The sequence below is a fragment of the Nicotiana tabacum genome, chromosome 5, assembly GCF_000715075.1.
Source record: "Nicotiana tabacum cultivar K326 chromosome 5, ASM71507v2, whole genome shotgun sequence".
NCBI classification, from domain to species: Eukaryota; Viridiplantae; Streptophyta; class Magnoliopsida; order Solanales; family Solanaceae; genus Nicotiana; species Nicotiana tabacum.
The window spans coordinates 10989359-11003563 of record NC_134084.1 but is presented as its reverse complement, the minus strand read 5'-3'; the positions used below and the strand labels follow the sequence as shown (position 1 = coordinate 11003563).

At 36.1% G+C, this 14205-nt stretch overlaps 1 protein-coding gene across 1 annotated transcript; it reads left to right on the top strand.

Moving 5' to 3' along the window:
• Nucleotides 1–8123: 8123 nt before the first annotated feature.
• On the top strand, nt 8124–13063 carry LOC107765991 (pentatricopeptide repeat-containing protein At2g22410, mitochondrial-like). The gene has a single exon (XM_075253336.1). It carries the CDS (start codon nt 8241–8243, stop codon nt 10230–10232), a length of 1992 nt encoding a protein of 663 aa, XP_075109437.1. The 5' UTR covers nt 8124–8240; the 3' UTR covers nt 10233–13063.
• Nucleotides 13064–14205: the final 1142 nt, after the last annotated feature.

The following is a 14205-nucleotide window of genomic DNA, read 5'->3' as shown; positions in this document are numbered from 1 at the left end:
TTATGGAATGAATTTAAGTGGTTTGGAGCTTTGAAGTCTGAGTTAGAGCTCAAGGAATTAAGCCGGGATCGCGTTCGGGGATAAACGGATGATAAAACAACAAAACGAAAACTCGAAGAGGCATATTGCGCAGTGTCTAGTAAAATAGACATAACCTTTTACTCAAAACTCCATTTGGTCTCAGTAATATATGGTTGGAAAGATAACTCAAAGGGATACAACTTTAATGTTTTAAGTTTTTCCAAATTCCAAAGGGAATAGGGTGAAAAACTACGGTTACGGTAGGACCGCGGCAGAACCGCGGCAGAAGGCAGTCGCGGACAAATGAAGAACCTGAGAGGGTGTTTGGCCGCGGTTCTGGCGTAACCGTGGTGGAACCGCAGCAGGATGCATAAATTTCAGGGACCAAAGTGTAAAACACGGGATTTTAAGCCCTAAACCCTATATTAAACCAAGGAAGCCGGCCAAGAAAAGAAATTGGACATAGATTTGACCTAAGGTGGCAGAGACACAATAGGAGCAAGGCTTGAGAATTCTTCTATAAGTTTTTTCTTTCCTCTTCCTATTTTTCATTGTTGGTTATGACTTTTAGTATTGTAGTTTTACATACTATTATGAATAGCTAATTTGTTATCTAGAGTTTTGATAGAACCTTTTGTAGGATAAATTCTTGTTATGTTTTATATAATTGAGCCGTAGTATAATCTCTATTTGTTCAACTACGTTCTTATTGTAGTTAATTGAAGAGCTCTCAATTAGCTGTGCCTATTTTGTATGCATAACTCGGGAGAGAGTGCATATTTAGGTAATTGTTGAACAACACCACTCCCAGAGTATATGAGGGATCAATAACCGAGGGTTTAAAGGCGGGATTAGGGATAACGAAGCCTTGGGTGCGATCTGAAGTGAGCTGTATCAAAAGCCAGCTAGCGTAGCTCGGGAGAGTGCGTCTAGTAAATTGTCGTGATTACTCGGGAGAGATTTACGGTAATAAGAGTGCTCATGATCGGTAGAGAATACTTAGGCGAAATTATAGAAGACATAGCGGGAAGGATTCCGACAATTGGGGAAATCATAACTCTAGACCTCCTTAATCTTGTTTCTAACTCTTAGTATCTTTAGTTGTTAATTTATTATTTTAATTTGTTAATCAATTAGTTAAACACAAGAATCTAAATATCTATAAGTTAGGAACTGTTCAAGCTTGTCTTCTTGGTGATAGTGAACAACTGTAGCTAAGCCTTAGTTCTCTGTGGGATTCGACTCCGGACTTGTAAACCGGATTATATTTGCAACGACCGCATTGTCCTTTTTATAAGGCATAGTTGGGCGTGATCAATGAGATATAAAGAAGTTTTCCATAATAGTGTATTACACTAGGGTTCTGCATTGAGCCCATGATTATTTACCTTAGTTATCAATAAGTTAAATGTAAGAGGAGGTCCCATGGTGTATACTATTTGCTGATGATGTTTTGCTAATTAATGAAACTAGCAAGGGTATCAATCGAAAGATTGAGCTTTGGAGAATCACCTTACAAAGTAATAGTTTTAAGATAAATAAACTTGAGAATGAGTATACTGTAAGTTTAGTCGGTACTCAGTATGAGAAAAGCGAAGCTGAGGTGAGAAGATATGAAATTGTCAATGTCAAAATGCAAGCAATTTAGATATCTAGGCTGTTTATTTTAAAAGAATGGAATGATGTATGATGATGTTGTTCATAGAATTAAAATAGGATGATTGAAATGAAGAAATACTACCTGGGTGTTGTGTGATAGAAAAATGCCTATCAAGGTGAAAAATAAGTTATATAGAACAATTATAAGTCTGATTACGTTATACGGTAGTGAATATTGGGGTGCTAAAGTTCTAACATATTGACAAAATGACTGTTGCAGAAATGTGAATGCTAAGATGGATGTGCGATCATACAAGATTACATAAATTACATTCCTCAGAAGGTGCAAGTAGCACATATTAAGGATAATAAAAGAAGGTCACTTGAGATAATTTTGTCATGTCCGACGTAGACCTATAGTGCACATCTCTGTATGTGTGAAACTATGATGAGGGGAAGTGTTAAAAGGGACATAAAAGACCTAAAATCACATAGAAGGAAGTTGTCTCGGAAGGGTCAAAAACACGTCTAGTCGTTCTTTGTCGGAAAACTCTTCGTGTTTCCAGTCAAAGAGGGGCAGCTGTAAGCACGTGATTTTTGACCCTCCCGAGAATTTTCACATTTTTAGCATGAATATGTGAAATTGGGTCTAGTATAGCTATTTTAACTATTTTTACTTTATTTTGTTGCAAAAAGAAAATTTCAAAAAAATATATATATATAAATTTTAGTTTATGTATCTCTCATAAACTTGAAAAATACAAAAATTGTACTTTATTTTGGTACTTTATATAAATTCGAAAATTACAAAAAAATATAGTTCTATTAATGTTTGCAGTCATTATAATTTTGAAAAATACAAAAAATATTACTTCATATTTTTGTCTTTATTAAAGAACGAAAATTACAAAAAAAATAGTTTTATTAATATTCTATAGTCATTTTTAACTTTGAAAAATACAAAAATATTGCCTCATATTTTATCTTAATATTTAAAAACGAAAATTACAAAAAAATAGTTTTATTAATATTTTGTAGCTATTTTAAATCTTGAAAAATATTTAAAAAAGATATAGTTTTGTTTAAATACTAGTCTTATTTGTGGTAGTTATTTTGCTTACATAGGACTAATTAAGCAACGTGTTCCTATTTCTCGGGGCCGGGCAAAAGGATAATATTCGGGTTCAAACTACCCGGTTTTAGGCCTAATTTTCGGACTTAGCCCATAATAAACCGTGTCCAGGACACATGGGGAACCCCACCACGCGTGGGGCTCATTTTGTCTTGGCCAAAGCTACAAATGCACGAGACTTGAACGGACAAAAGGAGGACTTTTGAATTTTTGGAAAATAGGCATACTGTTCATCATCTTCTTCTTCTTCAAAAGAAGAAGAAGTAAACCCTACTGGAAACCAGCCCTTCCACCACCCAAAACCACCATAAACAACACCTCCATCCCGTCACATTCCCGACTTCCCCCAGCACCGGACCAACTTCCCTCAACAACCCCAAAACCACCGTCAACCTCCCCGCGTCCAAACCCAACACCAGTCCAACTCCATCACCCGGCTATCCAAACGAACGCCGGAAAACAAACGAGCTCCACCTCCGTCAACCGCCATACCATCACCTTCCCCCAGCACCACGACCAACAGCGTCTCGCCTGCGTCGTCCAAACTACCAGCCCGACGAGTAGCAGCAGCGTCGTCACCTTCACTGCCTCCTCGCCACTGTCCTCACCTTCCCGGCGTAACCCACCAAACCAGTCGTGACACTCACCTTACGTCCGAACGACATCGCCATCTTCCTCCGTGAACCCACCATGGCTGCCTCCACCAGCTCCCTCCATTGAAACCAGCTCCACACGCATCTCGTTCACCACCCAAATCGTCTCGACCTTAACCCAAAACCACCAGTCCGCCATAACCACCACCCAAACGACCACCCTACTGTCCGAACGACCCCTTTGCTTCATATCCACGTACCAACTGCTGCGTCAAAAAATATACAGCAGCCACCAACATTCTTGGGCGTTGACAGTTTTGGGGTCCAAGCTTTCCATCGAGGTCGTCTTTGGTTTGTCGAGGTGTTTGTCCGAGGTTTCGTCGCTGTTCCGCGTCCAGTGAGGTCTGGTTTGAATTCCGTCGGGGTCGTGTTTGTCGTCCTGAGTTGGCCGAGGTTCAAAGGTCAGTAAACCTCAAGCATTAAATAAGGAGATGTTATGTCAAAAGTTCAAAAAATGCAATATAGAAATTGGTATGATAATCTTCTGCTTATGTTTTCACCATATGCGTTTTGTTCATTTGTGGTGTTATGTATTTTTGTTTATTTGATATCATTTAATTTAGTAGGGTTAGTTGTTCTATGACACAGTTTAACGTTAATTTGTTCGTCTTTTCCCTTGCTTAGTTCATTCGGACAAAACTAGCATTACTTGTTGTTATTACTTCCAAAACACTCATTTTGCTAGATTCCTTTTATTAAATTTGTAACGAGTTATGAGATTTCAGTTGTAAATAGGCTATAAGGTTTAGTATTGTTAAAGGCGTAAAAATGACATCCTTTTAAAAAAAAATTAAAATAAAATAAAAAATAAAGAATAAATAAATAAAAATAAAAATAAAAACGAGACTAGCTCCGCTAAATAAAAATGTACAGATTGCGGAGCCCTTCACAAAATATATGTATTAAATACTTAGATTCCAGGACGGACCGTTTAGTAAATTTCACGGCCCTACCCAAAAATAATAATGCGCTAGTTGCTTTAGGCGCGCCTTTAATAATGTTATCTCCCTAAACTCGGGTGCACATTTATGTGACCCAAATCCAAATCTCAACGGAGTCGAAATATGTCTCTAGTCACGGGCACATTGATTGTGACGTGGCTCGAGACGCATTTCCACGTCATTGCAAATCCCTTCAAAAAAAATAAGAATGAGATGAACCTCGACAAACAAAAAATGCAAATTGCGGGGCCCTCAGTAAATACTTGTTTTAAATTTACTTAGAATACAGGAGGGCCGCTCAGCGAATTTCGTGGCCTTCCCAAAATAATAACACGATAGTCTCTTTAGGCGCGTGTTTAATAATCTACTTTCTTAAAACTTGGGTGTGCATTTCATGCGACCCAAATCCAAATCCTAAAACATCAAATAAAATATGTTTCGGATTGTGGGTGCATTTCATGTGACACAGTCCAAAGATATGTTTTAAGCGATGTTCACATTCCTAAAAATAATGATAATAAAGCGGTAAAAGTTAAAATTTGCACATAAGTTCATACTTGTATAAAATCAGATAATCAAGCCGAATATAACAATTGAGCGACCGTGCTAGAACCACGGAACTCGGGAATGCCTAACACCTTCTCCCGGGTTAACAGAATTCCTTATCCAGGTTTCTGGTACGCAGACTGTAATATAGAGTCATTCTTTTCCTCGATTCGGGATTAAAATTGGTGACTTGGGACACCCTAAATCTCCCAAGTGGCGACTCTGAAATAATTAAACCAATCCCGTTTCGATTGTCCTTTAATTGGAAAAAACTCTCCTTGCGCCCCCTCGGGTGCGGAAAAAGGAGGTGTGACAAGTGCTATATATATATGTATATACATACATACATACATACATACATACATACATATATTACACCATTATTTTATTTTGATAATGATGATGATATTAATTGAGCTAAATGAAAGGAATTAAAATTTATATTTCCGACCCCAGCTTGTTTGAATTGAGGCGTAGTTGATATTACATAATATATCTCCAATTTTAATAGTTTTGAAGGTTCTATTTTTTTATCCGTTAATTATTTTCACTATTCAACATCATTAAATTATATGCTTAATTCTTTTTTTTAAATGTTAAATATGAGATTTAATTATTAGATAGGTAAGTTCATAACATAGATTTTTAATTTTTTTAATGATATTTAAAAAAATAAAAAGAAGAGAGAGAGAAATGATGATAATATAAAGGGTAAAATGTACTTTTTAAAAAAGTCAACTGAGAAATAAGGATGATAATATCTATTGTTCAAAGTTGAGGGGAAATTTAATTTTTAAAGCAAAGTTTAGGGTGTAGATCATTTGCACCAGATGTAAATCCAATATTCACTTTTTCTTTTTGGGTAAAATAAAAGTTTTGTGGTTACCGATTAGAATTTAAAATAATAACCCAAAATTTCAAAATTAATTGTCTTAAATTAACTTTAAAGGATCATTTGGTTCAGAGCAGGGATATCCGGGGTTATAATTTCACTTCCTATATGGGATATGTAATATCAAAATTTTGATATAAAATTTATCTTGTATTAGCTAATACCCACGATAAAATACGGGACAAAAATTATCCTGAATTTATATCGAGATTATCTTTATCCCAATAACTAGATGAGGGGTTATTTGGTTCAAAATCAAAATATTCCATGATTATGGGTGTGTTTGGTACAAAAGAAAATATTTTCCGAAAAATATTTTCTAATTTTCCCATGTTTGATTGGCTTAAATATTTTGGAAAACATTAACCTTATGAATTCATTTTTCTCCAATTGGAGGAAAAAGTTTTCTTTATCAAGAGAAGGAAAGCATTTTCCAAAACTCCTTCTCAACCTTCCCCACCCTCACCAACCCATCCCACCCCATCTCCAAAAAGATTTTTTTTTCTGTTCAAATTTCAGTTTTTCCGTTACCACCCACCCTACTATCCCTCCACCCCACCCCACCCCTACCCCCACCCCCACTGCAAAAAAAATTATTTTTTTACCTTAATTTTTTTTTTGCAATTTCTAATTTCTGTTTTTTCGTTTTTCCGTCCAACCCACCCCAACCCTCCCTCACCTGCTCCCCCCCACCGCACAATTTTTTTTTTTTACTTTTTTTTGTAATTTAAATTTCTGTTTTTCTAGTTTTACTGCCCCCCTCTCCTGCCCCCACCCCACTAAACAATATTTTTAAATATATTTTTCAGTTTTAATTTTTTATTTATCGGTTTTAATTTTTTATTTATCGGTTTAAAGGTTCAAAATTTTACAAGTTCCAAAATTATGAGTTCGGAGGTTTATGTGTTTCGAAGTTTACGGGTTTAGAATTATAAAGTTTATGGGTTCGAAATTCCGCGTTTTTGAAAGTTTAGCGGTTCAAAAGTTTATGAAATTTGTGGGTTCGGAAGGTTGTTGGTTTGAAAGTTTATGGCTTCATGTTTATTATATCTAAGTTATTTATGAATACTCTTGAAAAGTCATTTTCCCTAATTTTCGTACCAAACACCGGAAAATGAATAAGATTACTACTTATTTTCCAAGAAAACATTTTCCACGAAAAATATTTTCCATTATACCAAACACTCCCTAAAATCCTAACATTAAAATTAGGATTATAACAGTAACAATTTATCTCACCTTCTAAATGAGATAAGTTATACCAAGATTTTGGTATAAAATAATATCAGTTTTAGCTAATACCTCAAACAAAACACGAGATAAATTTAATTTAAAATTTTACCGAGATAACCCACCTAATCTCTTAAACCAAACGACATCTATGGGTTCACTAAGGCAAGTAATCCATGTATATAGATTATGGCTGTTTATTGAGCGGATATTTACGTTTAGCGGTTAGAATTATCTGTTATCGGCTTGTAAATGTACTAATCCGCTAGCCACCCGATAAGATATCGGGCATATCGATATCAGATTAGCGATTATCCAACAGTTATCGCGCGATTTATCGGCTAAATCAAATGGACAATAAAAATTACATACGTAAGCAAGACAGTAAATAATAGATAAATGATCTAATCACAATCACACTTCACTATGCTAATGAAGCTCTCATTGTTAATGGTAGTTTCTTCTTCTTCTTCTTCTTTAATTCTTTTATTATAAGCAAGCTAAAATACAATTGAAGATCCTTAATCAAAAATAGAAATTCACTTAACATAAATTCTTGATATAGTTTTGCTTCAGTTACCAAGTTAAGTGATTTATTTGAGCAGAAAAGTATCAAGAACTATCTAGATCTGCCTAGTCCTACCCAAAAATAAATTACGATGACGTTGAAGCTCAAGTTGCTAAGAAGTTGCTTCATAGTGGGTAAAAATATAAATATAATAATTCTTAACGGGTTAACACTTAACAATTTATCTGATAAGAAAATTGAATAATCAGCACCCGAACCGATAACTATTAATTATAAAATTTCAATCCATTTACCAACTGTTAATCCGATAACCCGATATAAGCCAATAAGCCACTTTTACTGTTCGAGTAAGAGTTACCGTTCGATTTTGAACGGCCCTAATATAGATATGTATTGATTTTTACAACGGTTAGTTACCACTTCAATTGCAGTACAGTAAATATCAGTATACTACCATTCCAATGTGATACTATAACAAATACAAGAATTAGCAAACAAATAAAAGAATGAGCAATTATGTGATAAAATGCTATGAGAATAAGCCCGAATTAGTCCCTTAAGTCTTCAACTATGCAAAAGAGGTACACATTTGGTTCTTGCCTCCTAAAAATTTGACCAGCCAAAAACAGTTTGTTGAGCACTCATAAAAGAGCTGTTGCAGAATCAATGAACAACACTCACCTCTTTCCTTATTCTTATGAAATTCCCACAGTTTCCATTCTTAAAAAAAATCCAGTCTTCCCCTCATTTTCACAAGCTATTGTTTTCTTCACAACCAAAATGGAACTCAAACCAAAACCCAAATCTTGTAATCACCCACCCAACTCTTATCCTCATAGAATCTTGCAATTCAATGTCACAACTAAAGCAAATTCAAGCCAAAATGATACACACTGGCATAAGTTCTCACATTTTTCCAATCAGTAGACTCATATCCTTTTGTGCTTTGGATATTAATGGGGATATACACTATGCAAATGCTTTGTTTTCTGAAGTTCTTGAACCCAATGTGTATATTTGGAATACTATGATTAGAGGTTATGTTAAAAATCAGCTCTTTGAAAAGGGTTTTTGTTTTTTTAGGAGAATGGTAAGGGAAAGTGTTGAAATGGACAAGAGGAGTTATGTTTTTGTGTTGAAAGGGTGTAGTGTTTTGGAGGGGGTGGGAGGTTCAGTGCATTGTAGGATTTGGAAAGTTGGATTCTTCAATGATTTGATTGTGAGGAATGGTTTGATTCATTTTTATGGAGAGAGCGGGAAAGTGGTCGATGCACAGAAGGTGTTTGATGAAAGTCCTGTAAGGGATGTGGTTACCTGGACTAGCTTGATTGATGGGTATGTGAAGAGGAATATGGTTGATGAGGCATTGGGGTTGTTTGAGTTGATGTGTTCAAATGGTGTTGAGTTTAATGATGTAACGATGATAACGGTGTTTTCTGCGTGTTCGTTGAAGGGGGATTTGAGTTTGGGGAAATCGGTTCATGAACTCGTGGAGAAAAGAGGTGTGAAATGCAGTCTTAATTTGATGAATGCTGTATTGGATATGTATGTGAAGTGTGGTTGTTTGCCTATGGCTAAAGAGATTTTCGATAAGATGGAAATAAAGGATGTCTTTTCTTGGACAAGTATGATCCACGGTTATGCCAAAAATGGGGAGGTAGACATGGCCAAAAAGTGTTTTAGTGATATGCTTGAGAGAAATATAGTTTCTTGGACTGCGATGATTGCGTGCTACTCGCAAAATAATAGACCTTGGGAGGCCCTTGAACTCTTTCATGAAATGGAGAAACAAGGTTTGGTTCCCATAGAGAGCACTTTGGTTTCTGTGCTCTCTGCTTGTGCTCAATCTGGTTCTTTGGATTTTGCTCGACGAATTCATGATTACTATATTAAGCAAAAACGGGTTAAATACAGCGTGATCTTGGCAAACGCATTAATAGACATGTACGGCAAATGTGGAAGCATGGATGTTGCTCGAGATCTCTTTCACGAAATGCCAGAAAGAGATTTGGTCTCTTGGAATTCAGTAATCGTAGGATGTGCTTCTCATGGGCTCGCCGAGAAGGCCCTCAATCTTTTTGAACAAATGAAATGTACGGGATTCAAGCCCGATAGCATCACATTTGTGGGTGTTTTATCGGCATGCGCTCATGGTGGATTGGTCAATCAAGGCTGGGAATACTTTAGGAGTATGGAATTAAATGGATTGTTGGCTGAGGTAATACACTATGCTTGCATGGTTGATTTACTGAGTAGATCTGGGCATCTGAAAGAAGCTTATAATCTTATAAAACAAATGCCAATGGAACCCGATAAAGCTGTTTGGGGTGCTCTGCTTAATGGTTGTCGGATGCATGGAAATGTTGAGCTGGCCAAGGTCGCTGCGGAGAAACTTATAGAATTAGATCCTCAAGATAGTGGTATTTATGTGCTTCTTGCAAGTCTGTGCGCAGATGAGAGGAAATGGGCTGATGTTAGAATGGTTAGAACTTTGATGAGAGCTAAAGGCGTCAAGAAGAATCCAGGATATAGTTTGATGGAGGTCGATGGTAATTTTTACGAATTTGTGGTTGCTGATGACTCACACCCCCAATCTCGGGCAATATATAGAATGCTCGATGAGATTATGTTGCTCTCTAAATTGGAAGAGTATGTTTCTGATGCGCAACCTGCTGATGAATTCTCTTGAGAACAAACATAACAAATGCACTGTGATCCAAATACTAAGTTTGAAATCCTCTGGTTGTAACTTGTGAGTTATAAGCTGGTAAATACTAAGACATGTCACAGAGCTGGCCTATAGAGATTGCTTCAAGTTTAAAGGAAGAATCGTCCTAAATTGAGGTCGTTGGAAGGAATCAGAACGTGGAAAGACAATACTAGACGAAGATAAAACACGTGTTTCACTGCACCAAAGAAGTGGTAGAAAGCTTAAGTTTGGATTCACTTCTGTGCCTAGCTAGTCTTATTCATCTTAAATCTTTGAACTCAAAACACAACTATGACACAACAAGAAGGGAGGCTGAGATATAACCACATACTCCAACGAGATGTTGACATTGTGGTACTTCTTTGCTCCTTTTTCACAATTATATTCATGGTTTTAGAAGGCATTCCTAACAATGACTGATGGAAAGGGAGTCCCAAATCGGCTTGTGGTATCAGTTAATTGCCACATCTTGGTTAAGGCTTTGTACCAATTCTGTATGTGGCTACCAAAGTGTGGATTAATTGATAAATTTATTTATCACTTGATGAATACATGATAGGATACAACTATTACATACTAAACATAGCTTGCTTATGAGGAAGCTAAGCTATCCACGAAGCTTTGCAGTGTCCCAAGTTGAATTCCTAAAGGGACCTCAGCTTCAGCTACGAAAAAGGGCAGCCCGGTGCACTAAGCTCCGGCTATGCGCGGGGTCCGGAGAAGGGCCGGACCACAGGAGTCTATCGTACACAGCCTTGCAGCCTTATCCTGTATTTCTGCAAGAGACTATTTCCACGGCTCGAACCCGTGACCTCCTGGTCACATCGCAACAACTTTACCAGATACGCCAAAGCTCCCCTTCCTCAGCTTCAGCTACAATTTTCTACAATCTTTCACTAAATATTCTAGTTATCTTACATGTCATAACCAACCTTAATTTTCTCTCTACCCTATCTATAAGACATTCTCTAGGTACATTCTTTAGTCGTAGATTTTGTGAAGCTTTCTGATGGTCGAAGCAAGTTGGAGTCGACTATCTGAATCTTCACTGTCTATGTTGTTCTATTTAAGCTTGTCTGTTAATGTTTAGTTAACATAATACCCTTTGATGACTCCTCCTCTTTTGAGGGACTCATACTTTGGATTATATTCATGAATAACCCACTCTTCATCCTTGGGATTGTAGAGATATGTGAACTCCTCATCAAACCTCCATTCACAAGGTGTTGAATGACTAATGCATTCGTAGTCGGATCGAAAGGCGACGAAAGTTCCCATGTTTGTGGAGCAATTGTACATGGTGGAAGAAGGGAAGAATTTCCTGATTTCGACACTGATGTTGAAACTTCCCATTTTATTCAGATGCCTAACTTCACCATCGTCGTCAAAGGAGAAACATCGGATGCTTAGATAATTTGTGTGGTTGTTGGTTACTACAACAGTCTTTGTGTCTGGAAATCCTGCTGCTACATTTGAGACATCGATTACGAAGAACAACAGCATTGTCATGTTTGTTGTTGTTGAGGTGATAGTGGCTATAACTGCTGCTCCTTTCATGGTAAATATTGCTTTTCTTTTTCCTGTTTTCTCCCTGAAATATCAAAATGTAAAGGAGAATATTTTAGGAGAAATATTTATGAATCCTAAAAATGGAGAGAGAAAGAGATGATTTAAATCTGGCTTATTGAATGATTAAACCTTTCCATTACTTCTGCATATTTATATAAAAGAAAAAAAAACAAGAGGGATAGAGTTCTTGTAGGAAATCCTAAATCTTTTACTATTTTTGAGCCTCCGAAAGAATAAAAGAATATCTCAATTTTGAAACTTAAATACCAAAAACTTCCGATTCCTCTTTTTTGTCGCATCACCAAATATACCGCCATAATCCTACCGATTTATAGAAGATTATTTAGAGGTGGATCTAGAATTTGATTTTTACATATGAGTTTTTAAAACGGCGTTCAAGTTAATACTACAATAATAATTAGGTACAGTCATACACACACATATATATGAGCAAAAGCTACTTGTTTGACCAATAAATATTTATCTTGGTTCAAATAATTAAATTTATATAAATGAAGGTTAATTTTAACTAATAATAATATCCCTAAGATGGAGTTCTTGAAAGTGTAACAATTACTATGTAGGTATATTTGGATTAGGCGGCAACATGCAATAAATTTTCCAGAAATCAAAGACAATAATGTAGCGTTTAATATCAATGAATAACAATAAATGACATTTAAGTAAAAGAACGAATGAGTCACCCAGGTGTAAACAGTGAATGTTCTTTCTGACAATGATGAGTGACGGACAATCCTTTGAATATCTGAGTTATTCTCGGATCTAGTGGAAAAGTGTAGATGAGAATCTTAGAATGATGAGTGACGGACAATCCTTTGAATATCTGAGTTATTCTCGGATCTAGTGGAAAAGTGTAGATGAGAATCTTAGTGAAAAGGTGATGTTTCTTTACTTACAAATGAATATCACCTGTCACTATCATTGTGTCTCTTTCTATTTATAGGAACATATTCCTAGAAACTCTAATAGTACAAGTTCAGAGATTATCCACTAGACTATTCTCCTTTAAGTCCTATCTTAAAACTAGCCGTTATAAGTCTGTCAAAGGCACTCGACCTCGGTCTCGATGATATCTCCTCGACTTCCGCCTTGCCGACTCATCGACAACGACCTTTGATGATAATTAGATCACTTCGACACGTGGTGTCCCAAGAATCTTTTACTGATACTATTTCTACTAAAGATGGATTTTGGCCCATACCTACTGAATTCACGAAAAAGTAACTAATAGTGTGGATCCGCCACTGGGGGTGTTAATTAACTAAAACTTGAATCATAGTATTACGAGTTTAAATTTAGGAAAACCATTAAAATTAGTCTCCTACAACATATTCTATTTTTGCGCTTATTAAAATTACTTTAATAATTTTTAGAAGCCATCAAGTACAAAAGCAACGAGTATATTTCAAGTGAATAGGAAAGGACATAAGAGCCAGTACTCCTGCTGCTCTCGTGAAAGTTCTCTTTTGTATTTTCCGCTTGGAGATCTCAAATTGGTAGTGCCAAGGCTTGATCAAACAGGCATGAATGTCATGTTGATCGAAAGTTCAGAAATATTATTTCCGGATGAGAGGAAAAATTTTATTTTGTGCCTCACACAATTGACACTAGTTGTGTGCGATTTTTTTTTTTTTGTCTCACAACTTTGTAGTCTCGGAATTTTGTGGACCCAAATGTATAAGATATGAGTCCACAAATATCTGAGACTAAAAGATACCTCACACAACTAATGTCAGTTATATGAGGCACACCATAAAATTACTCCTGATCAGAGCCCTCAATAAAGGGCTATATGCAACCATTGACAGACATGATTCACTGTGTCAGTTAGATTTTTCACCCTTTCACATTTAACTATGTATAGACAACAAATGGTGCAAGGTCTTAAGGACGACTTGAAAGATTGACAACTCTAAGTACTAAAATTCATGATAGTATTCTTTGTTCTAGCTCCCATAGATAATATTTGGTTGGGAGATATTTGATGATAAATGTAGTTTTTTTATATACATTGTATTTACCGTTTGCAGCTATACTTTTATAAAATTACCATTCATAGCTATATTTTAATTTTATAGCAAATTCATCTGTATTGAAACAAAAGATCAACTATTTTGAACCGAAAAAAAGAGCAAAAAGCTCTCATAGCTTAGTTTGTTAGAGCACTCGCTTGATAAGTGGAGGTTTTGAGTTCGACTCTTAATGAGAGTATTCTATTTTTCTATATTCTTGTATTTCGTCTTGGTTGTATTCGCCTATATTTCGCATTGATTAATTTCGTAACTGTAGTGTTTTACGAATTCCCCCCCCCCCTAACCTGATAAACGTATTCTACTTTTAAATAGATTGATAATGTAAATTC